At 36.8% G+C, this 26928-nt stretch overlaps 1 protein-coding gene across 1 annotated transcript in view; it reads right to left on the bottom strand.

Annotated features, from left to right (window-relative positions):
• The window catches only part of LOC136853717 (uncharacterized), a 50031-nt gene extending 24402 nt beyond the window's left edge, over window positions 1-25629 (bottom strand). The window contains exons 1-7 of the mRNA XM_067129692.1: window positions 25250-25629; window positions 9798-9970; window positions 8519-8679; window positions 6598-6750; window positions 6132-6247; window positions 4880-5055; window positions 3487-3592 (exon numbers count right to left, since the gene is read on the bottom strand). Coding sequence (XP_066985793.1) covers window positions 3487-3592; window positions 4880-5055; window positions 6132-6247; window positions 6598-6750; window positions 8519-8679; window positions 9798-9943 — 858 coding nt within the window. The 5' untranslated portion in view covers window positions 9944-9970; window positions 25250-25629. The remainder of the gene's footprint in view (window positions 1-3486; window positions 3593-4879; window positions 5056-6131; window positions 6248-6597; window positions 6751-8518; window positions 8680-9797; window positions 9971-25249) is intronic.
• Window positions 25630-26928: the final 1299 nt, after the last annotated feature.

Genomic DNA, 26928 nt, shown 5'->3' with positions numbered 1-26928 from the left:
AGTGGATAAGGGGCCACAGGTAAAATGGCAGTTTAACTTCGCTTAACCAGGAACTACATTACTTTAGCACAGATTTTACTGTGAATAAACCACGTTTACCACTTCGAAACTGATTCTTTTCGGGAAACCAATAATCTATCTACACCTAACACCTAGGTTACAAAGTAAACTGCAATTTTACCGAATTACACATACCAGCTATAACAGAAGTGTGGTTCATGTAACACTGTAAACAGAAATCATGTGAATAATCTATAAAATCTACTCTATTTTCCGTGCTTATTCTGATACTCAACAGATACTGGCATTAGACTCCATAAAGCAGACTTTCTATGATTCCACAGTTGAGTGGAAACTATACAGCCGTTTAATGCCGTAATCCTGCTAATCAGACAATTTTCTATGTCAGCATTACACAAAGATAAAAGAGCCACGGTCTCTGGAACCTGCTGAGATTCTGTATTTTTTCCCCTTCAAATTTTCCAGATTTATCATTCTTTATTTTCACTGCAGAGACCAACTGGATAGAGACAACCTTAGCCTAATCCGGATTACAAACTAAAGGGTAGGGGTGGTGGGAGGGAGTGGGGGATAATGAGCAAGTAACCTTGAAAAAAAGAGAAAGCTAAAGGAATGACTTTTGAAAGATAAAGACCTTTTACAAAACAAATTACGATGTGAAAGCAGGGCGTTTTCTCTTTGAGGCCGGGTACTATGGGTGCTCTTTTATGCAGAAGGAACCCTTTAAGGAAAAAAAAAAAACAAAAAAAAACAACGTAGGGTTTTAAAAAAGGAGAAAGCAAAAATTGGCAGATTGTGGGAATCAGGAAAACGAAAGCAAGAACTGTTGCTAATTTTTTTCCCCCAAAAATAGCAAAAGTAATTAATTACCTTCATATGAAAGGTCATTTGCTTGACAAAGAATGGGAAGCCAATCTGTACGTCAAAGGCAATACTCTACAATAACACAAGGTCTAAAGTATGACAGTTATTGAGGGCGGGGGGAGGACCTGGTTACCTGCAGTTTGCTGGCTTTTGTTTGGATATTTGGATATCCTCTCTCTCTCTCTCTCTCTCTCTCTCTCTCTTTCTCTCTCTCTCTCTCTCTCTCTCTCTCAGTCACATTATGTGTTCCCGGAAGAAATTCCCACCCATGAGAAGCAATAACTGGGACAAATAAGGCTTGCAAAGGATGTTAAACTTACAAAAAACGATAGTTGGAAGGGGCACCAATTTTAAAAACATTTACTTCATTTAATAAGACCCAAAATGGCCAAAGTATGGAAAAGGGAAAACTTAAAATACGTACAACCACACACACACAGAATCTACCCTGTATGGTAACTCCCACCAATACACTAATTTACTTGATATATATATCTAGTAATAACGTTTAACTTGATGAATACCTACACATTAAACAATGCTAAGATGATACATGACAGAAGATGAATATAATACTAGACAGGTTATACATTCCCTAGAGAACGTAGAATACATTCTTCCCCAATCAGACTAGATCATTTAACTTTCTAGTTCCAAGGTCACGCAGAAGTCACACTGATCACCAGGAGAAACTTGCTCTTCGACGCATTATGCCTGAAACGAGGAAAAATATATAAGTATAATATCTTCAAACAAGAAAAATATATAAGTAAAATGTAAACAGAGAATTTATCCCATATATCATACGACGTAGATATCACACAGCAATATTTAAATGTAATCAAAATCACATGACTCTGGACAAATTCATTTTTATGTGAAAGTTTTAAAGCAGTACAAATGATTTACGCGAGTCTTACCTCATGCGACAAGAAGAAGGAAGAGACATTTTCTTTAAATAGCCCGCCACCATTTAGGGAAAACCTTTCCGTTTTTTGTGCCCTTAATTGTATTAATATAGCAGGCCGTTCTACCTCGAGAAATTATGCGTGATTTCAGTGCGGTATAGATATGAGAAAGGTTCCTATTTAACTCGTCGATGAAAGCACCGGCGAGTATCTTTTGTTTATTTATATTATATTATAAAATCCACGTCAGAAGGTGAGTGAAAACCGGGACTTTGAACAAGTACTTTCGTAGTTTATTATACAGTCTAAAGTGTGAACTTGAAAATGTAAAATAAACTACGAAAGTACTTATTCAAAAGTCCCAGGTTTCACTCGCCTTCTGCCGTGGATTTTATAATATTCTCAAGCACGCGTCCCTTCGTGGTGCATTGATATATATATATATATATATATATATATATATATATATATATATATATATATATATATATATATATATATATATAATATGGGGTTGGTTTAGTTGACAAGTACTAAAACTTAAAAGAGTTGTGATTCCACCACCTAAGCATACAAATGGATACATGCTTCTAATGTACAACCTGTAAACTAATACATCTCCATGTACACATGCATACACACACGCACACACACACACACACACACACACACATATATATATATATATATATATATATATATATATATATATATATATATATAAAATATCGATACATTCACGTAACAGGTATCATCGCAAAATAATGACAGTTTGTGAAGAACAAATAACAATTACAAAATTAATCATAATGCACGTGGTAAAAGTGTATACCAGTCTCTTTAACACCCTGGCATACACACGGGTATATGTATGATAAAAAGGGGGGCTCCCCCTCGATTTAGCAGTTAAAGTATGAACGTTTCAGTGGAAATACATAATTACAAAATTTTCAATTACAAAGCAGAAACAGTGATTAGAAAATTAGCTCGTTAGGAAGTTCACACACACTAATAAGCTTCCCTTCAAATGACAATCAGTTGCAACCTCCACCATATAGCATAGAAGCCCAATTTCCTTACTTAAGAAAGTATATATAGCGTTCACCTATATTATGGGAATATTTAGTACATAAGAGCCAAAGCTCTAAAATAAAAAAATAAGATATATACTGATTATGAAAATGTGTTACTTGAAAGCATCACCATAAGTGAGAGAGAGAGAGAGAGAGAGAGAGAGAGAGAGAGAGAGAGAGAGAGAGAGAGGCTTTAAAATGTAAAATTACACACATATATTAATTTATACTATTGCACTGAAAATCATCATTATTATCATCATTAGAAGATGGTGATGATGATACGAGAGAGAGAGAGAGAGAGAGAGAGAGAGAGAGAGAGAGAGAGAGAGAGAGAGAGAGAGAGAGAGAGAGAGAGATTCTTTAAAATGAAGTTACACACACATATTAAGTTTAAATATATCACTTAGAAGCATCATTATCAGAGAGAGAGAGAGAGAGAGAGAGAGAGAGAGAGAGAGAGAGAGAGAGAGAGAGAGAGAGAGAGAGAGAGAGATTCTTTAAAATGAAGTTACACATATATATATTAAGTTTAAATAATTATCTAGAATCATCATTATCAGAGAGAGAGAGAGAGAGAGAGAGAGAGAGAGAGAGAGAGAGAATCTTCAGCCACTCACTGCATTCAGGGCCCAGTCATAGTGGAACGTGTAGCGGCGTCTTCCTTCTGCAGCCTCGGCCAGGGCTTTCCGCTTATTTGCATCCTCGACGCACTCCGACAGAAACCTGAAGAAGGGAGTGAGTTTGAGTCGAAGCTGAAGGGGAATCTAGTCTCATCTTAATGTGTCTCTATGGTTCTTGGAATTAATTCAGAAGTGAAGAAATTGAGCTTTGGGTTAATTTTACGTTAATCTATTCTCAACTATCAAGTGTCTCTCTGGCCTTCGGATTGATTCAGAAGTGATGAAATTGAGTTTACAGAGCGCTCTAACTGCGTATATAAAAAAAATCAATAAAGAAAAAAAAAATTACGGGTAGAAATATGGACTCTAAGTCTCTGGTCATCGAAATGATTTAGAAGCGAAGTGACTGAGTTAATTTTACGTTAAGTGTTTCGATTCCCGTGACAGATCAGAATCAATTCACAGTGTGATCTCATTGTGTGAAAACTCAGGGCAATAATGATTGTACAGTATATAAACAATAAAAAAATAAAAACTTGGGGCAATGATGATTGTACATCATATAAAAAAAATAAAAACGTAGGGTAATAATGATTGTACACTATAAACAAATAAAAAATAAAAACATAGGGTAATAATGATTTTACAATATAAAAATAAAAGCTTAGGGCAATGATAATTGTACAATGTACGAAAAATAAAAAAAAGTAAGAAAAAAGGTCTATGTAGAAATATGGACGATTCACATAGAATGTTTTCATTGTGTGACAACTTAGGGCAATAATATATAAAAAAAAAAGAGACAAGAAAAAAGTCCACTTAGAAATATGTCATGAAGGGACCATTTATACGCGTGAATATTCAATAACCACAAAAGGCGTATATTTGATCTCGCAACCAATACCAACTTATTAATGTATGTCATACAAGAACCATACATGACTATTCAGTATCCTATAAAGGTGTATATTTGATCTCGTTACCAATAACAAAGTATGTATGTGTATACGTAGTATGTATGTGTGTGTGTATGTATGTCATAAAAGAACCATACAAGACTATTCAGTACCCTATAAAGGTGTATATTTGATCTCGTTACCAATAACAAACTATGTATTTATGTACGTATGTATGTATGTGTCTGCATATATGTATGTATGTATGTGTAGGTATATATGTATGTATGTATGTCACAATGGATCCACACCAAAACCTTCGTCAGTACCCTATAAAGGTGTATATTTGATCTCGTTACCAATAACAAAGTATGTATGCATATACGTACAGCAGTATGTATGTATGCATGTAAGTATGTATGTATGTATGTATGTATGTATGTATGTCACAACGGACCCACACCCAAAACCTCCACCCACAACCGAGTCCTTACTTCATCACCAACTTCTCCGTGGAAGCGAAGTCGGAACTGAACCATTCAAAAATCGAGTTGAGGATCAGAGAGGAACCGCCGACGTTGCTGACGGCGCTCTCGCAGAAGTCCTTCATGCCGCTGTCCAGCTTGCTGCTCAGGCCCTGCACTTTGTAGTAGTTCAGCCGTGGGCAACTCTGCAAGAGGATCGGTTAGGTTAAAGTACGGTACAGAGATTGGGAACATTAACAGGAATTGGTTTTTCGTCAAGTCAGTCTCTCTTTCTCTATCTCTCCCTACCTACCTACCTACCTACCTACCTACCTATCTATCTATCTATATATAATATAATATAATGTAATATAGTATAATGTAATATAGTATATGTATACATATATATATATATACACATGCATACATACTACATACATACATATATGCACACATACATACATATATATACACACACGCACACACACACATATATATATGAAAAAATATATGAATGTATATTTTTTCATCAAAAAGCTTCTTCCCCACACCCCTCCCCTCATAGCAGGGTTGGCACTGGTGGGGTAGAGCCTTCCTATTCCTAGCAAGTCTCCGGGGATGAAGTTGCTACCCCCATGTCTTCCCTTGCCTAAACTGGATGCAGAAACCCATTCACTGCTGGGCTGACTGACAGGCGGCAGGAATGCCAGTCGTAACTTCTAATCAAGAATGCAACCAGATGTGTACCATTGAGTGACTGTGATTTAATATTTGTCTATAAAGACTGATAAGCTTTATAATATCATATGTGTATTTATCAGAATTACAAACCTACCAACAAAGCTCATAATCTGTCATTTACCCTTTAAAACAGAATAGAATATAGAATTTAGGCCAATGGCCAAGCGCTGGGACCTAAGAGGTCATTCAGCGCTGAAACGGAAATTAACAGCAAGAAGGTCTGAAAGGTGTAACAGGAAGAACACCTCGGAATTGCACTATGAAAACAATTGTAAAACAGTGTTGGAAGTCAGATGGAAGAACGAGAATATGAACGGAGGTAGAGTAAAAGGAATGAAAGAGGTTGCAGCTAGGGGCCGAAGGCACGCTGCAAAGACCTTAAGTAATGCCTACAGTACTGCATATAAAGTACCCGAGTTTCCTGTTTTCTCATACAATGTTTAAGAAAATTACTACAAAACCGGTACAATGTTCTATTGATCACGCTAACAGCAATGACCTATGACTCAGCAAGATCCAGAAGTAAGATAAAATTACTTACCATCGCACCGCAGTTGAGGGCCGAGTGGATCCTGTGATCGGGTTCAAGGACAAGTCCTAACCTGGGGTCATTCTGCTCGAACATGATCGCAGATGTGGTTGGGTGCGGGCGGTTACCTGAGACAAGGTCGTATTTTTTAATATGTTTAGTTGGTACCAGAATGGATGGAGTTCATGGAAGTTTTAATATAAACACAAACAGTAATATTCTACAGATGTGTACGAACAACAAAATTCTTAAAGTGAAACTAAGAGAGAAAAAAATAGAAAATGGATTACACTGAAGGAAAGTGTAATTTTACTTTTATATTATATTCAGCTGGATGGAGCTCATTTTAGTTTTAATATAAACACAAACAGTAATGTCCTACACATGTGCATGAACAACAAAATGCTTAAAAGTGAAACTAAGAGGAAAAACAAAAAGTGAGAAAACGGATTAAACTTAAGAGGCGCCAGAACCTCACCCCTGAGAATGCCGTGCTCAATGTCGTCCAGATGCAGCGTGTAGGGGCCAACTTTGTAGCCGTAGCGAGACCAGAACTTGGTCACGCTGATGGTGCTTCTCGGGAGGGAAGGCATGTTCAGCAGAGCGTCGATGGTCAAGATGTTATACAGGTCTTTTTTGGAGAAGGTAGGTGGTTAAGGATTTAACTCATAACTCACAGAGGCATACGGATCGGATAAATCTTACTTCAGCAGGCCCTAGTCAGTTATTATTAATCTTATAATCTCCATCAAATCTTAGATAACTGATTTATACCAAGAAAAGGAAAAATGGCAGGAGGGAAATAGATGACTTGAAAACTGTCCTATTCATGAAGGGTCAAAATATGACATTATCTTAAGCAGGCAATACCTGTCTTGAAAACTGTCCTGTTCATGAAGAGTCAAAATGTGACATTATCTCAAGTCAACTTGAAGCCCTCAAGCTCACTTTGACGTCAGTTCTGTGAATGTTTTTTTTTTCTTAATTTTACACAAAAATCGTTCTATTCCTTTCATCTACCTACTTATCTATCTATCTATCTTTGTGTACATGTACATGTACACAATTAAACACACATCAAGGTACACACACTCCAATCTAACACACAGACTTAAAGATATAAAATGACTTATTCCTCATACGCGCCAGGAAATGAATCATTACATAACCACTGGGCCAATTAATTACAACTGCTGCTCAACCCGCTTTCCTAATACTGTCGTTAACCTTGCAATTTTTTTTATACCTTAGCCAGTGACAGGACACCTGGCGCTTAGTTCCTCTTTTCATTAATTTGTATATATATTATTCTCTATGATAAGGGCAGAACGGCTGTTAGGATAAAGCTTCGTTAGCCACAAGTAGGCCTAATCTGTAAGCACTTCTTTTAAAATGTCTAGTCCAAAGAAGTCAAAGTGTTTTCATTCATGCAAATATCTATATTTATATTCTTTTCCCTTGACTGTTCTTCAAAACAGGTGCCACCATCATGCTTTCTTTCAAAGAAACCACAAGCCAATTTTCGTTAATCCGCTCTTAAGATAATTCGCAAAGTAATTCTTAAGATAATTCATCATAATGACAACATCAAACCATTACGGAACCTATGCTAATGCTCATTTCCGATCTTTAAAAATTTCTCTGGGGTAATTGGCAACAATTACGAAGCAATTCCTTCGTCTAAATTTGGCGAGTCCTTCACCCAAACCTTTCACCCGATTCTAAGGTCTTTGTTTTGCCGAGTTTCATTCCAGAGGCAACTTCGCCTTCCCAGAGATTTTGAACGCTTTTCAGCCTCGTTATCTTTCTGTGTGACTGCATGTCTATGCTTTTAATGTGGCTTGGATAATTTTGTTCCTTTCATCTCCGTCGTTACAATGAGAAAATTGCAATAATGTAAACAGGAAAATTGCGTTCTACTTGAGAATGCTCGCGTCATTACGGCGAGACAACTACTACAAACTTGCCAGCTTTAACCCTGAAATCTTTGCAGACCTTAAAATATACCATTTAATTCAAGACAAAGATGGACTTATCAGTTGTCGTGTAAATCTCTCTCTCTCTCTCTCTCTCTCTAAATACACACACACACACATATATATATATAAAATAAGATGTATACATGTTCTCAATCAAGCAGTATACATACAAATACACTCGCATGCACAGTATATCATTGAAATTTACGGCGGATGAGAATAAAGTTTACGGGGTCAACACTCCACTTTTGAAGCATATAACCCGTTTTTACTATACAATATTATAAAGAAAAGAACAATAGTCTTAGCTAACATAAAGGTTAAAATTACTTCCATTACTTGTGTGTGTGTGTGTTTTAAACGTTTTAAATAGAATATAACATTACGCGATCGCAAAAAAAAAAAAAAAAAAAAGGATACTGATGAAAAAGCTCTTCCTCTCCTCCGCCGACATCTTGCCGGGGTCAACGACCTTGAGCAGGGTACGGAAATCCTGGAAGTCCTTCGTGTAGAAAGGACTCTGTTCCAGGGCCAGGTAGGAGACCTTCTTCCCGTCCGTAGACACGAAGCTGTCCACCAGCCTGGAAAACACGAGCGCGGATCGATAATGCCAGAATTAGCCATTAATTGATTGAACTCAATAGAATACAGAGTTTAGTCCAGACGCCAAGCACTGGGACCTATGACGTCATTCAGCGCTGAAACGGAAACTGACAGTAAAAGGTTTGAAAGGCGTAACAGGAGGAAAACCTCAAAGTAGTTACACTGTGAATCAATTGTTAGGGTGGAAAGTAAGATGGAAGACAATATGAAAGGAGGTACAGTAAAAGGAACGAAAGGGGTTGCAGCTAGGGACCTAAGGAAGGCACGCTGCAAAGAACCTTAAGTAATGCCTACAGTGCACCGCATGAGGTGAACTGAAGGTTGATTTGTAACGCGGATAGGACTATAATGAGTTAATACTGGTTTTCTCTCGCTGAAGATGAAGAACTTGAGAGAACCAGACGTATGTTAATGGGATACTAAATCATTTCATTAAATCTACTGAAACCGTTCTACTGAGTATCTCTTAAACTAGCTGGGGGTTATTTTACGTACAGACGTAATTTCTGCATTCTTATTTTATTTATTTATCAATCTGTTAATTTATTTTTCTTTCCTAATAAATGGACTCCTTCTTTCTGTATTTCGTATTACCTTCTGTTATTTCTTTCAAATGAAAATCATATTTTATATAAGCTTGAATTTCAAGTCAAAGGCCCCTGTGGGATTGTTCCATATGAATAGGGTTCATTTGCTGTTTAATAATAATAATAATAATAATAATAATAATAATAATAATAATAATAATAATAATAAAACTACATTGCAATGCATGAGTGAATTATTATTACATGTTCATTGTATCTTTATAATGCTGATCTGTCATGTATTACATAATCACATTTTGAAATCAGTCACTGATAAAGGAGGAATTCGCTTTGAAATATACGAACAGAAGAAAGAGACAGCTATCCAATTTTTCAATCTAAAAATACAGTAATGTTTAACACTTGCAAACTGTCTATATTTTTGACAAATAAAAATCGTACTTACTCCTTAACTTACAAACATTAAAAGCACATATCTTTACTCATTTTGAAGTCTTCTTTGCCAAACTTTCACTTACACTCTGTGATAACTGAAAATTAAGACTTACACTTCCATAAAACTAGCCGTGACGTCAGCCACCTGCGCGGGCGTGACTGACAAGTTGGTGGGCGTTGGACTGTTGTCATTCAGTATCGTCATAGGTACGCGGTACAGACCCGCCCACGCCAGGAAGGACAAGATTTTCCCAAGCATTTTTCCCCTATTGGCGGTTCAGCTAATCTGAAAGAAAAAAAAATTATTAGTTTTGATATGAATTTACATAATTAGATTCGCATAAGCGTGCTTTCATATATATATATATATATATGTATATATATATATATGTGTATATATATATATATATATATATATATATATATATATATATATATTTATTTATTTATTATTATTTTAGTAGACGAAACCTATTCCCATGGAACAAGCACACCAAAGGCGCCACATTCAAGCTTCCAAAGAACTGGTTTCTACCTCCCACCGCAGCAGACACCCCACACTGCGGCAGTAACTGACCATTATACAGAGCCAGTGATTTTTCATCGCCCCGGGGAAGACGCGAACCCACCGCGACATCTGAGTGGCATGCCACGACACTAACCACTATACCAGCGGACCACCTAAGTACTAGAACTGTAACTGCCAAAGCTTAGAAGGTAAAAATTATAAAAATTTTCTGTTTCTTTTTTTCTTAAGTGATACATCAGGAGGAAATGGCTGGAGTATAAATTCATGTATACAGCTATGCAGCCACATACATACATACATACATACATACATACATACATGTATGCATGCGTTAATATTATGTTAAAAATATGCTATTACCTTAAGATATGTAAGCTTTCATCACTTCCAAACCCAAATAATTCAAAATAAAAGAAGAAAAAATCCACTTTTAAAAAATTCTTAAGCATTAAGAATTGAATTTTTTTAGCTAAAAAAAACGCATAAGTCGAAAAAACCACTTTGAGAAACTTGTCTAACATAAACAAAATCTATGTTAAAAACTAAAAAATTAAAACAAAAATCAATATAAAAAAGTCATAGTGTCGGCAATAGAAAGGCCTTGATACATTCATCACGGAAGCATCACTGCACTTTCGATCTCTGACGTAAATTCTACAGTATCACAAGTGCCGTCATGATACCTGAGAGAGAGAGAGAGAGAGAGAGAGAGAGAGAGAGAGAGAGAGAGAGAGAGAGAGAGAGAGAGAGAGAGGCACAATACACACGGAAAGTGGAAAGCGTGCTGGGCGAACTGGCGTAAGGTATCGTTGCGTGATGCTGTACGTCGATTTCCTAATCCTACGTAACGACAACAACAGTTTGGGTGTAACAGAGAGAGAGAGAGAGAGAGAGAGAGAGAGAGAGAGAGAGAGAGAGAGAGAGAGAGAGAGAGAGAGACACTACCTCGTGAAATGGTTTCGCACTGGTGCCGTGAACATTACCATCTATCGCCCTTCTTAAATTGATCTAGTGGTACGTAGGCATTTTGACGGATCACAGTTTGATCAAAGTTCATTCCCTCCACTCCAGTACTTCGGTACTACGATTTTTCCTCATTTAAAAGGGCGGTTCCTTCCTCCTACTAAGGAAGAAGTCCATTACTCCTGATATATTTCCCGATAAGGAAGAGATGAAGTTTTATGTCTTCCGAGTGTATGACAATATCTTCTCGTTCTTGGATACAATATTCGTCCGGTACATCAATCTCTTGTGTAGCTGACTCTCAAGAGCTCCCAAGTCAGCGTTTTGTTTTATATTTATAATCGAGAAGCCAGGTTACAGTTGTTATGTTTTGTAATAAAGCCAGGTTACAGCGTTAAGTTTTGTAATGAAAATGAAGACAGGTTACAGCTTTATATCTTGTAATTAAAAGTAAGCCAAGTTACAGCGTTATATTTTGTAATTAAAAATAAGCCAAGTTACAGCATTATATTTTGTAATTAAAAAGAATCCAGATTACAGCTTTATATTTTGTAATTAAAAAGAAGCCAAGTTACAGCGTTATGTTTTGTAATTCAAAAGGAACAGCGAGGTTGCACATCGTGTTTTGCAACGAAAAATAAGCCACGTTACTCCATAACTGAAGTCCAATCAAGACATCATGAGAGACAACGAAGTTCTGAAAGCTAAGAGTACTTACGTTTGTTTGTGTGAGTACCTACATCAGTGTGCAAATGTGTGTGTGTGATAACCAAACTTCCTCGGCACAAGTTCCCACCTTCAGGAACACATTTTCCCAAACGCCTTCCCAACACAACTGCCATGGCTTCAAGAAGCTCGACCAGCTTCCGTCATCATTAAGGGTAAGCTTGTTTTTGCTACACATCATTACCTAAACAACAATTACTGTTCTGTTACGTCACTGAACGCACCACTTGAGCATCAAAAAAAAAAAAAAAACCATGAACTATTATACTCACTATTATAGCATCTACAGAAATACCCTGCGCCATTATATAACCATTACTCCAGCATTTTTCTCTTCCTACCGGACTATTAAAACATCAGGTACTCATCAACGAGGGAAAATTAAGGATTCACAGTTGGAGTTGCAAAGTTGTTCGGCCAAGGACGGGTTGCAACAACAATTGCAGGTTGGCAGACGGTTCCCCCATTATTGCAACAACAGCCTTCAATCCCAAGAAATTATGAACTATATATTTCCCCCCCTTTTTTTTATCTGTTTCCCAAATCTGCTCCTCCCAGACAAGACAAAAGGGGGCCTTCATGACAGGTTTATATGTCTAATTTCCTTGTTTTATTTTTTTTTTTCGGGAAGAGAGGTTGTATTATCTTAGCATCGTCTGACACATACAGAACCGTATGCAGTATATTCTCAAATACGTACACAAACAAAAACGTACGTAAAGTATATACATACACATACAAATATATAATATATATATACATGTACAAAAACGTACATAAAGTATATACATACCCACATAAATATATAAATATATATATATATATATATATATATATATATATATATATATATATATATATATATATATATATATATATATATATGTATATATATACATATCTTCAAATATTATATAATATACTATACATTTATATACATGTATATATATATATATATATATATATATATATATATATATATATATATATATATATATATATATATATATACATACACATATATGTTTCAAGGCATCTTCTCGTTTATCGAACTCTGTATGCTTGCAAAGCTTGGCCTCCCCCCGCAAGCACTTCAACGACGTGAATCCGGCTAATCTTAACAAGGCCTCCCTTTAAAGCACACGCGATGGGAACCCAAGATTAGGACACAGGAGACTTATAATGCTGAATGATCCATAACTCACACAGACATTGTTCACACATATCTTTGTGAGGCTTAAATATAAAGCAAGTTCTCATTTCTTCACTGTTTTTGTTTTAGGTCTTTTCTGTTGTAATTCCTCTACCTCTTATTTCTCTCCTCTACTTCTTATTTCTCTTTCTACCTATTTTTATTCATAATCACTTTTTGCCTGCTTTATCCACCTGCCCTTATATTTCTTGCGTTTGGGCGCTTCGGTTCCTTCCTTAATGAACGCGTTACATAACCCAGAAGAAACTACGAGAGAGAGAGAGAGAGAGAGAGAGAGAGAGAGAGAGAGAGAGAGAGAGAGAGAGAGAGAGAGAGATAATGACCTTCACATCCGCAATTTTAACCCCTTTTTTTTCCAAGAACGGATTTCGAGGGTAAAAAGCATATCAAAGCCAGACTTATGTAAACCAGATATGTCAGAACAATGGATGACAATGGGATTATTTACATATAAAGACACGGAAATTATCCACAAATGTAATTAATATCATATATATATATATATATATATATATATATATATATATATATATATATATATATATTACATACTGAGAGAAACTTTAAAATCTAACAAGACACCTTTAAAGAAACTGGTCAGTGGCATATGAGAGAGAGAGAGAGAGAGAGAGAGAGAGAGAGAGAGAGAGAGAGAGAGAGAGAGAGAGAGAGAGAGCTGTATATTTTCATATTTATTAACTCCTACTTATATAGTACTGTATGTGCGCTCTTACCCAATAGACCCAATTTATTGAGTGTACCTCAATGGGAGTACCATAATATGAAGTCTAGACATGTCATTATAATGCCTCAAGTCTATCTATCTCTGTCGCCTGTCTTCTTTGCTGACGTCACATCACACTGCAGGGGCCACGTGCAACCCCATACAACATGGTAATAATAATAATAATAATAATAATAATAATAATAATAATAATAATAATAATAATAATAACAAAATGGAGAAGAGAAACTAATAATAATAATAATAATAATAATAATAATAATAATAATAATAATAATACCAAAATGGAGAAGAGAAACTAGTACTAGCAGAAGAAGTACAAGTTGTAGCAACAATTAACTTTATACAGTATTAATCTTCAAGGAACGCTCTGAAGTGAGATACGTCCTCTCTCTCTCTCTCTCTCTCTCTCTCTCTCTCTCTCTCTCTCTCTCTCTCTTTTAACCATAATTCAACGAAAACGCGCATATCTATACTTAGCTAATTCTATATAAATTTGACATTTGCTAACTACATAGCAGGCTGGGAGTGGCGTTACATCTGGCACGAGAGAGAGAGAGAGAGAGAGAGAGAGAGAGAGAGAGAGAGAGAGAGAGAGAGAGAGAGAGAAGCCGATTAATCTTCAAAGATATCATGAAAGCAGGCTGAGGTTGGCACTCTACGAATGAACAAAGGGATACAAAGCCTTTGACAAAGACGGTTCTGCTCTGCCTCAAAGCATCAATAGACGCATGCTAGTTTTCCAGAGCACTGGGTCGCATTACCCGCTTGTAATGCTTACAATGCGCTGCGCAAGGGACACTGTAGGCATTATTACTGAGCACTCAGCATGCATTCTAAGATGACCATGGTAAAAAATCATCTTTAAGGGCACCATTTTATACAGGATAGTCTATTGACCGATCAAAGCAGCATAATTTTTGCAGTGTACACCTTTCTCTATAAGGACACACCCTAAATTTAATGGAGGGTACACACACAAATATATGTGTGTATATGTATATATGCAGCAGTATTATATACATATATATACACATATATATATAAGTATGTACCACCGACAGTAAAAACTCGATTTGCTTGACTGGAAAGAGTAAAGCCTCTCCAAGGAATGAAGTCAAGAGCCTGCTCATATTGCAAAGGTCAGCGGGAAATGTAACCTGGTGTCCTTTTCTAGCCCAGACTTAGAGGAGGAAAGCAAAAAGAAGGGTATGGAGCTGAGGGGTGGGTGTGGGGTGGGGGTGGGGGTGGGGAGGTAGAGGAAAGGTCAAAGGAGAACTGAGTTTCCCAAGAGGATTGAATATCGGGTAAAAGAAGTTTCTTGGAGTGCTTTGGGAATTATCTCTCTCTCTCTCTCTCTCTCTCTCTCAAAACACAGAGGAACAGTTACAAAATTAAAATCTATAAATCCGTAGGAATATAAAACAGAGAGGTGCTATGTTAGAGAGAGAGAGAGAGAGAGAGAGAAACCTCAACGGATAAGATCGCTATCCTCATGCACTAAAAGAAAAAAGAAAAACAGAAAATCAAGAGAAAAACAAAAGAAAAACCGATAAAGACAAGTGAAAGAGAGAGAGAGAGAGAGAGAGAGAGAGAGAGAGAGAGAGAGAGAGAGAGAGAGACAACCCTCAACGGATAAAGATTGCTATCTTCATGTACTAAAAGAAAAAATAAACACAGAAAACAAAGAAAAGCCGATAAAGAGAGAGAGAGAGAGAGAGAGAGAGAGAGAGAGAGAGAGAGAGAGGCGCGAAATACAAGTTCGTGACGGCGTCGTTGATTCGTAATGAAAATCACCTTCTGGCGCACGAAACGGCGGCACGATTCCTCCACGTGGTGCAGCTGAACGTACGATTAAAAACATAAAGTACAGCTATCACAGACTTTATAAAGTTCAGTGCTTTATGGGCCACATCAACAGTAACTATCACAGACTTTGTAAAGCTCAGTGCTTTACGGGTCACATCAACAGGCAACTATCGCAGAGTTTATATAAAGCTCTGTACTTTACGGGTCATACCAATAAACATACGTAAAAATGTATAAAGCTAGTAAAAACATCTTTAATCAGGCAAAGAGGACCTCCTTTATTTCTCAGCTTTATAACAGTTTATAAAGCTCAGTACTCCTTGAGTAATAATATGTACAAATATGTTTAAAAAAGGTAAGTGGACATCTTGAAAATGAAACGGCACCCTATACGTTTCTCTTTTTATAAAAGTCAAATGCAAACAATAATGGAATTACTGTGTTCTTTCAGAAAGTGCCAATGGAAGGGTACAAATTGTTCAAAAGACAACCTACACGTCTCTTTTATAAAACATTCAAATGCATACAATAAATGAATTAATGCGCTGTCTATGAAAGTGTCTATGGAAGGATCCAAATCGTAAACTGAAAAAACAAGTAAAAAATGCGCTTAAGTTTCTTACTTCGGCGTAATCGAGTTTTCTCTACAGCCGCTGCAGCATATAATCGAGGCCACCGAAAATGGATCTATCTTTCGGTGGTCTCGGTATAATGCTGTATGAGCCGCGGCCCATGAAACTTTAACCACGACCCGGTGGGGGCCTATCCTATATAGTTACCAGAAGCACTATTATGGCTAACTTTAACCTCAAATCAAATAAAAACTACTAAGGCTAGAAGGCTGCAATTTGGTATGTTTGATGATTGGAGGGTGGACGATCAGCATAATAATTTGCAGCCCTCTAGCCTCAGTAATTTTTAAGATCTTAGGGCGGACAGAAAAAGTGCGGACAAAAAAAAAGTGCGGATGGACAGACAAAGCCGGCACAGTAGTTCCCTTTTACAGAAAACTAAAAAGAGAATTTGCAGAGAACAAAATTCCGATAAGGAGAAATTCCAAGAAAAGAAGTGAAATCTGACAAGGCAAAATTCTCCCACGAAAGAGAAATTCTAAGAAAAGAAATATCCTAGAAGGAACAAAAACGTGGAAAGCAGAAGAATAAAAAAAAAAATAACAATACACGATTTCTTGCAACTAAGGAACAAAGGTCAGTTCCTACGGGGTCTTGTGACGTCATGCACCCACGAACATCACCAAGACTGGCCCATGTTGTCATTTGTGATGAGATCTTTTTCTAACGTAAACAGACAATTTTCTTACTTTAGCGCCGTGGTTCTTAACCAGGGGTCCTCGCACCCCTAGGGGGTGCGAAGCCGGTTCCTAAGGGGTGCGAGGATGCCTATGAATAATTAAAGCAAAATATATTTTTATATACGCATGTTACCTTTTTCTGCCAAAAAATATAAATAAAATAAAATAATTAATAATTAATAATAATAATAATAATAATAATAATAATAATAATAATAATAATTATTATTATTATTATTATTATTATTTTTTTTGCTAAAGTAGTGCTCTGAGCTATAGATAAACCTACACCTTCTTTTGTTATTAATACTCATCATATCAACTTTGTATTTTAGCTTTTTTTTTATTTCAGCAATTCAGGCGGTGCGAGAACTGACTGCTGATTTGAAAGGGGTGCACACATTGAAAAAGATTAAGAACCACTGCTTTAGACGATTTGTTTATATGTATTTTGATGACTACTTTTATCAGCTCAAACGACATACTTCAAGGACAGTTAGTTTCTAGTAGAAATGGATATCAAACGGTAGTTTTAAAAGCAATATGATTTCAAAGGAAAAATCTGGTTTCTGGAATCCTTAATACAATAAGACGAACTGATTCTGAACGGAAAATCTGATTCCTGGAATGCTGAAAGCAATGAGTAAATCCCATTCAAAATGAAATATGGTTCCTGGAATCCTTGATGCCATAGGCAAATCTCATTTTGAATGGGAAATCTGGTTCCTGGAATCCTAACAGCATTAAACAACCTGATTCTCAATGCAAAGCCTGGTTCCTTGGAATCCTTGAAGCAATACACCAATCTGATTCTAAATAGAAAATCTGGTTCCTGGAATCCTTGAAGCAATAAACCAATCTGATTCTAAAGCAAATATCTGTTCCTGGAATCCTAAAAACAACAAACCAATCTGATTCTAAATGGATAATCTAGTTCCTGAAATCCTTGAAGCAATAGGCCAATCTGATTCTAAATGGAAAACCTGATTCTTGGAATCCTTAAAACATTCAACCACCGTGATTCTACACGGAAATTATGGTTCCTGGAATCCTCTGAGCAATAAACCAGTTAGATTCTAAATGGAAATTATGGTTCATGGAATCCTTAGAGCAATAAACCAATCTGATTCCAAATGCAAAATCTGGTTTCTGGAATAGGTTATAAAACAATATTAAGAAAAATTAGTCTGGCCTTCAATATACTGATTTATTATATATCAGTTTCTTGGGGTCGAATTGCAGGGCACTCTCCTAAATCCTTTCCGGCACAAAGTTGCCAACCTCTGGCTGCAAGATGACGAACATACCTGACTTCATTCTTGCAAGTTTCAAAGAAGTGCCTGACAATGTGTCCGTGTGACATCACGTCAAAAGTGCGCAGTGAAGAATGAGGAAGGGCCGTGAGGTGCAGTTTCCTAATGGACAAGGAAGAAGAAGAAGATGAAGAAGAAGAGAATATAAATGAATTACAAAAACTGGAAGAAAGAGCTGAATTATGGGCATACGTGAGCCCATTAAACATGCGCAACAAACATCCAAAAATAAGTGAGGTGGGAAGGTCCCACCTCAAAGCATTATGAAACATGGCTTATCAGAGAGAGAGAGAGAGAGAGAGAGAGAGAGAGAGAGAGAGAGAGAGAGAGAGAGAGAGAGAGAGAGAGAGATTATATAAATAATTGACAAATACATCACGATAGTCTTCTTTTTTTTGGTAAGGTAAGATTCGATACACATCGCTGACTTTATCATCATCACTCGGTTTGATCACACCGGGAGTTCATCTAAAGGGGAGTGAAACCTTGCACCAACAAGTCTTTCTCTTATTTCACTTTCACCCTTTTAGGCGTTTTAATTCTTTCTTTGTTCATGATTGTATGAATTGTATGTGTGTGTGTGTGTGTGTGTGTGTGTGTGTGTGTGTGTGTTTGTTCACAACATTTTGTACTATCGTCTTACATAACACAATATAACTTATCAAGCCTGGTAGAAACTCATTACATAACATGCACAAAAACACTACTTCTAGTTAATGTGTTTACCACAACCCTCAACAACAACAATAATTACCCAAAAGAGAAGAAGAAGAAGAAGAAGAAGAAGAAGAAGAAGAAGAAGAAGAAGAAGAAGAAGAAACGAAAAGAAAAAGGTGAAGTAAATGGGACAAGTACCATCAATCAAGTCTCCCGTATTACGACTTCCCGCCCTCTCGATGGGGTCGCGAGGGGCCAGGACGTGACGTCACCAACACCGCCACGTCTTTAAATAAGTGGAAATGTCACACGGGGGCAGCTCTCTTCCACTTCTCTTCCTCAGTTGACTGGAAGGGGGGATGGGGGGGAGGGACCCCTCTTCCTCAGTTCACTGGGAATGGTGGGTGGGGGAGGTAAATGACTAATTTTTTGGAATGATGGATGCTCTTGCACTAGAACCGACCGAGATACCGTAGGGGGAGCGTGTGGTGCCCTGAGTAATTGGTGCCAGTATCCTTTATTTGGGGAGTGATACATGGAAATGCCGTAGTATCGTTCTTTTTATATTCAACAAATTGGTGAATGACTGGTGTATTCCTTGTGGGTCACCCACAACGAATAATTGGGTAAACAGTTCATTTTTCCAACGCAACCATTATACAATTTAAGTACCATCATACATACTGGGTGCAAATTTTGCTATTTAAACCAGTGTCAGTGTTCCACCTTCAAGTACAAAACTCATACTCCCAAACTAGAATTACAGTGGAGTCAGATTTATAGAAAAAAATATCGGTTGTCAGAATGACAGGAAATATTTGCATGGCCCTAAGTTGCATGCCAATTTCAGGAATTGGCATACTCTACCCATAGGATGATATGCGTGCGTGTGTGTCTTTGTGTCAAGCTGTCTCACTATTTCAAAAAGAAAAATCAAGCACATGAAAAGAAAGTCCACTATACGCAAACAACGTGCATATGTATATTTATATATATTCGTGTATATAAATATATATATATATATATATATATATATATATATATATACACAATATATATATATACAATATATATATATATATATATATATATATATATATATATATATATATATATATATATATATATATATATATATATATATATATAAAGTACCCTACATGAAGTATAAACAACACGGTGCAAACGCCACTGACAAAAACAGCAAATACACAGGCCATTTGGAACAAAACATGAGGTGAATAAAACCTGAGGGTAGATGGAGAGCTCGCTCAAGCGCGAAAGTGACCTGTGGTTTAAATGGATATACTCAGCACTGATGACGTCACGGCGTTTGCCAGGATCTGTGCAAAAGACCCGACGCTTCTGCAACCCCTACGATCATTCAGTACTCGGAGGAAAAGGCTGCAAGTTTGGTAAAAGGATGCTGACGTCATTCGCTAGATGTGAAAACGACCACAACAAAGTGGAAGCAACAGTGCGCTTCGCTACGTGAGAAAATGTCTGACAAGGGTGATTTTTGGATGTGCCATCTTCAGCATCGAGGGAAAGTTCGACTGACTGACAGTAGAGAAAAGAGATAAATTCTCGCAAGCTTAATATAAAAGAGAGACAGAGAGAGAGAGAAAGTCTTAATGGTTCTCATGACACAATACTCAGTAAGTTCTTCAGCTCCTCTTAGAGCGTAACTTTCACGAGTAAAGAAGTTTGCACATAGTACGTGTGAACCTTTCGAAGTCTAATATTTTAAAAGCTTGTAGAACTTGTTAAAAATAGGAGGTAACACCAGTTATTCTCACGTTTAATAGAAATACAAATAATAATTTATGTTAGATCTTACAACGACAACCGTCCTTAGTTTGATAAGCGGACATTCCCCGTAAGGGGTTAGTGCCGTCAGTGCACCTCATGTGGTGCACTGTAGGGGTTACTTAAGGTTCTTTGCAGCGCGCCTTCCTTCGGTCCCTAGCTGCAACCCCTTTCGTTCCTTTTACTGTACCTCCTTTCATATTCTCTTTCTTCCATCTTACTCTCCACCCTCTCCTTACAATTGATTCATACTGCAACTGCTTTGAGGTTTTCCTCCTGTTACACCTTTCAAACCTTTCAACTGTAAATTTCAGTTTCAGCGCTGAATGCCCTCACAGGTCCCAGGGCCTGGCCTTTGGCCTAAATTCTATATATTCAATTCAATCCGATAAGCAGACATTAGGCTTTTAGGAATTCTTGAGAGAGAGAGAGAGAGAGAGAGAGAGAGAGAGAGAGAGAGAGAGAGAGAGAGAGAGAGAGAGAGAGAGATAGTATTAGTATTAGTAGTATTAGCAGTATCAGCCCAAAGGTACACTTAGTTCAATTTTAAATGCAAAAATATAAAAAGGCTAGATCGAACTTTATCCGTTGGAAAGGCTGCACGTTCGCACAAAATCAATATTGTAAAAATCTTGAAGCGTCGAATATCCATTAAAAAAATGGATTACTTAGCTATTGTGCACTAGACGTGTACCCTTCCTCTCAGTCTGATGACGCTTCTCATCAACACAAGACATATATTTCCGTGAATGCATAGAATTAGCAGCCACGTGACGTCCCTTTAATGCTGTATGAAACTCTCAGCCACGGCCCTCCAAACTGGCATGTTGATCATCCACCCTCCAATCATCAAACATACCAAATTGCAGCCCTCTAGCCTTAGTAGTTTTTATTTTATGTAAGGTTAAAGCTAGCCATGATCGTGCGTCCGGCACCTACAATGGCCCCACACCCACGATCATGGCTAACTTTAACCTTATATAAAATAAAAACTACTGAGGCTAGAGGGCTGCAATTTGGTATGTTTGATGATTGCAGGGTGGATGATCAACATACCAATATGCAGCCCTCTAGCCTCAGTAGTTTTTAAGATCTGAGGGCAGACGGAATCGTTTTCTTTTACAGAAAACTAATGTGCCATTATTTCACAACACACACAGATTAAAGCGACAGGGTGATATCACAGGGACACTCTAAAGATAATAGCAAGAGCTATTTAGTAGAAAGTTCACCTGTAAATATGCGAATATAACAAGACTGAAATAGAAACAAATTTCACTTAATGGGTCTCTTCGCTCTGTAATTCTTATCATTATAAAATGTACCGTGTTAACAGCTCAGCTGTGCTGTACATGTAAGATGAAAAGAGAGCAGTTGAGAGAAGCACTTTTGAGTTCGCTAAGCTGTTATTACAGCTCTTAAGAAAAATACGGAGATAAGAATGATACCAGGGTTTGGAAAATATACAGTACAAAATTGTTATGGAAAGAAGAATAGAATAGAATACTGAACTTAGGCCAGAGACCAAGCGCTGGGACCTATGAAGTCATTCTGCTCTGAAACGGAAACTGACAATAAAAAGGTTTGAAAGGTGTAACAGGAGGAAAACCTCAAAGCAGTTGCAGTATGAACCAATTGTCAACAGAGGTTGGAGAGTAAGATAGAAGAAGGGAAGATGAATGGAGATACATTAAAAGGAACGAAAGGGGTTGCAGCCAGGGGCCGAAGGGACGCTGCAAAGAACCCTGAGTGATGCCTACAGTGCACCGCATGAGGTGAACTGACGACACTACCCCCCAATGGGGTTTATGTAAATAAGAATTAGGAAGATGTATCAATAACCTATAGACATTTAAAGGAATAGCATTTCAAGGAATAACGGATGGGTGAGAGCGCCATACATCAACATCAAGGACGGTTGGTACATAAACAAAAAGATTATGTAATAGTGACTTATATTACAGGCTGCAAGGGTACAGCACAACTCCAGGAAAATACAGAATAATGCAAGAGAGGCAAGGACATTAGCAGACACATAAATGCAACGTAGATTAATATAAATTATCCGTTTGACAATGCAGGATGGTAACGAAGGATGAAATTGACGGTGCAGGATGATATCGAAGGATGAAATTGACGATGCAGGATGATATAGAAGGATGAAATTTAATATAGAAGGATGAAATTTAAAGAAATTTAACTAAGCAAATCTTAGTGTATATCATTTTACTAGTATGCTGATTTTTCAAAATCTACTTACCAATTTATTGGCTCAAAAATATATAATAAAAATAAGGAATTATGAAATATACTTAAAACAAGTCTAATGGATAGGAGTATAAAATTTAGGCCAAAACCCCTAGCGCTGGGACCTATGAGGTCATTCAGTGCCGAAATCAAAACTGAGAGTAGAAAGGTTTGACAGGTGTAACAGGAGATAAATCTCGCAGTTGCGCTACGAAACAATTGTTAGAGAGGGTGGACAGCAAAATGGAAGAGAGAGAATATGAATGGAGGTACAGGAAGAGGAATGAAAGGGGTTGCAGCTAGGGGCCGAAGGGACGCAACAAAGAGCCTTAGGTAATGCCTACAGTCCACCGCGTGAGGTGCACTGACGTTTAGTGAATTGAGGGTTAATAAGGATAATCTGAAGTCGGAGTTCACTTAGCATTTACATGAATAACTCGTATGTGAATTAACGGTTGGAATATTAAATAAACAAACTTCAGAGGTGATAATAACACTAATTTTTATAATAATAATAATTGAAAAAATAATACCCTCAATTGTGTGCAAATAATGAAGTACAGTGATCTCAGCTCAAAAATAATCCATCTGGATGCTTTAGAATGTTCTCAGCTATAAAACTTTCTTATCATATCTTTGTTACATTATAAATACACAATTTTGGGGTTTAGATCTCCAAGGAGTCTTCAGGTTATAGTAAAGATTTCTCCAACAACAAATACAAGCATATACAAAATCTAAAAAAATTCAAACAAAAAAAAACAACGAAAAATTTGCAATTAAATACACTCCAACAAAAAAACTACATCCAATATAATTTACAAAAAAAATTCATAAGAAAAAAGCCAACAAAAAAACCTGCAATTAAATACACCAAAAAAAACAGTACATCCAATATAATTTACAAACAAAATTCTTATGAAAAAAACCAACAAAAAAGCCTGCAATTAAATACACCAAAAAAAAGCACATCCAATATAATTTACAAAAAAATTCATATGAAAAAACCAAAAACAAAATAACCCTGCAATTAAATACAACAAAAAAAAGCACATCCAATATAATTTACAAAAAAATTCATATGAAAAAAGCCAACGAAAAAAACCTCCAATTAAATGCACTCCAACAAAAAAAAAAAAAACAAAATAGCACATCAAATAAAATTTACAACTAGAAAGTAAAACCAACAACACGGGAAGAGGAAATGATGGGTAGAATGACCAATGAAATAACTAGGACTTCGAGAGAGAGAGAGAGAGAGAGAGAGAGAGAGAGAGAGAGAGAGAGAGAGAGAGAGAGAGAAGGCCCGGCCCGTCCGGATGCCAAAGTTGGTCCTGTTTGGTATCTTTGTTTATTACAGTACTTCATGACGGTGAGGCCCGAAGGGTTGGCATAAGGATTATGTAGGAATATGTGATATTCTAAGCTCTGTGAGATAAGGTGTTTACTTATCAAGTTCGTGACAGGTAAACTGATTGACAACATACGCAATATAATAATAATAATAACGAAAAAAACTCTAAAAACTATTTTTTTAATAAATAATACAGGAACGTGTGATATCTATTTTAAGCTCTGTGAAACGCCAGGTATTGTATTTTTATAAAAGTTCGTATCAACTAAATTCATAACATACACAATAATAATAACGAAAAAAAAAACAATTTTTAAAGCTATTTCCTAACAAATAACCGTTCTTTTACTGGTCTTTATACTCGAGCAGTGTGTATAATAACAGTAATAATAACATCTTTAATAACAACATAATACCCAGACACCACAAAATAAAAAGAATACTTAGACGTGCAAAAATAATTAAACACGAATATAAAAATTAATAAGCAAACAGTTCATCATGAGCATTAATTGATTTTTATCATCAGATTAATTAAATCTTATTACCAGATGTAAACCTTCAATTTATCCCATTACGATCTCGTACGTATATCAAGGGCATTCAAGACAAACAAAAGATAACAAAAGTGTATTTAGCACTGTCAGTATGAAAAGGTATGAATCCTTATACCCTAAAGTCCCAATTACTGCCTAGGGAGTCATACTTGTATGTTCCATGAAAATATAAATAATAAAAAAATACTTATAGTATGTAATCAAACTTATCAAATACACTTCAGAAATTAAGTTTAATAAAAATCAAAGCATAATAAATCACTCTGGTACTGGCTGGGTTGAACTCATTTTGAGAATCTTTAATAATAGACAAACGAAAATTCAACCCTACCTTCAGGCGTTTCTCGCGTCGAACACCCGGAATATAAGGCCAAAACAAGTTTCTCACTGGTGAAAGCCAACGGGAAGGAGGTGCCACGAAGCGCAAGCAAATGCTGCCCGATATATTTAACCTCCAGTCGAGAAAACGGAGAGAAATCACACACACAAAAAACAAGAAGAAGAATGGAACTTGTAGGAAAGCGCAGTTCTGTGCGATGCGTCTCTTCACTGGGAATCTATCGGTGAAAAACTGACACACGATTTAAAAAAACAAAACAAAAAAAAGGCAACTCGGTTGATGCGGCGTCAGCGGCAGTTAAACTTGGGAAGGAGAGAGAGCGCGAGGTTCCCAACCTGTTCTCTCTCCGATGGTCGGAGAGAAAATGAGCCGTGGTAACTGGCGTCTCTCCCATATATAATGCCTCGCTGGAAAAAAATAAATAAGACGAGCATGAGCCATGATACGCATTTTTTTTTTTTGTTCTTCCTTATTTTTTGCATGCTGGCTGACGTGAGAATCAACATTCATTCCTTGTTTTGTATATCTATTGTGAGATAATTTTTATAGTAAAAAATATATTATATATTGGTTTGTATTTTTTTTTACAAGGAAGAAATCTAGTCTTCAGGGAAGCTGTTCAAACGGCTTTCTGCAAGGCAAAACTCTCTCGTCTCTCTTTCTCTCTTTTCTTCTAAATGGAATGGAATAGAATGGAATGGAATGGAATATAGAGTTTAGGCCAGAGGCCAAGCATTGGGACCTACGAGGTCATTCAGCGCTGGAAAGGAAATTGAGAGTAGGTAGGTTGGGAAGGTGTAACAGGAGGAAATCCTGGCAGTTGCATTATGAAATGATTGTTAGGAGAGGGTGGATAGCAAGATGGAAGAAAGAGAATATGAATAGAGGTACAGTAAAAAGAATGAAAGGGGTTGCAGCTAGGGGCCGAAGGGACGCTGCAAAGAACCTTTAGTAATGCCTACAGTGCACCTAGGGGCTCGTTTCTTCGAAAATTGAAACCTTTTTTGCCTCGACCAGGAAAACTAATCTACCAAACTTCGAAGACACACAGCACATTTGTACGAAAACTTCTCCAAACTGTACCCAAGGCGGCTAAGGCAATCAATAAGGACTGGTTTAAAGAATGTACGTCAGTCTGCTAAGGGAATAATATTGGTATATGAATTATTTACTGTTTCTGTAAGGATGCAATATGCTTTTAATCGTGCAACTTGTAACAACAGAACTTTTAACTGGATATATTCATACATGTTTTGTATTTCATGTTGGTGAATGAAGCCATTCCTCTCACAAATCGGAGCACAAGGTTAATGTATGCAAAGATCCTGCGTGCCAACCTTCATGAACAAGATGCCCATTCAAAGATAATATTTTGCTAGCGTAGAGGCAGAAAAAAGCCACTTTTTACAGTGGTAGTACCCTTCAATGTAATATGAAAACAAAAAAGCTACCTACAGCCATAAAGCTACGTCAACCAGACCTTACCCTGAAACAGTTTTAGAAATTCTGCATTGAGCACTATTTTGCTATCGTAGGATAAAAATTTTTTTACTGTTGTAGTACCCTTCAATGTAGTTCTGAAAAATAGACTACCTACAGTCATAAAGCTACGCCGACCAGACCCTAACCTAAAACAGTTCTAGAAGTTCTGCATTGAGCACTGTTTTGCT

Source organism: Macrobrachium rosenbergii, chromosome 27 (genome assembly GCF_040412425.1).
Source record: "Macrobrachium rosenbergii isolate ZJJX-2024 chromosome 27, ASM4041242v1, whole genome shotgun sequence".
Classification (NCBI taxonomy): domain Eukaryota; kingdom Metazoa; phylum Arthropoda; class Malacostraca; order Decapoda; family Palaemonidae; genus Macrobrachium; species Macrobrachium rosenbergii.
Note: the sequence above shows the minus strand (reverse complement) of the source record. Positions and strands in the feature narration are given on the sequence as shown.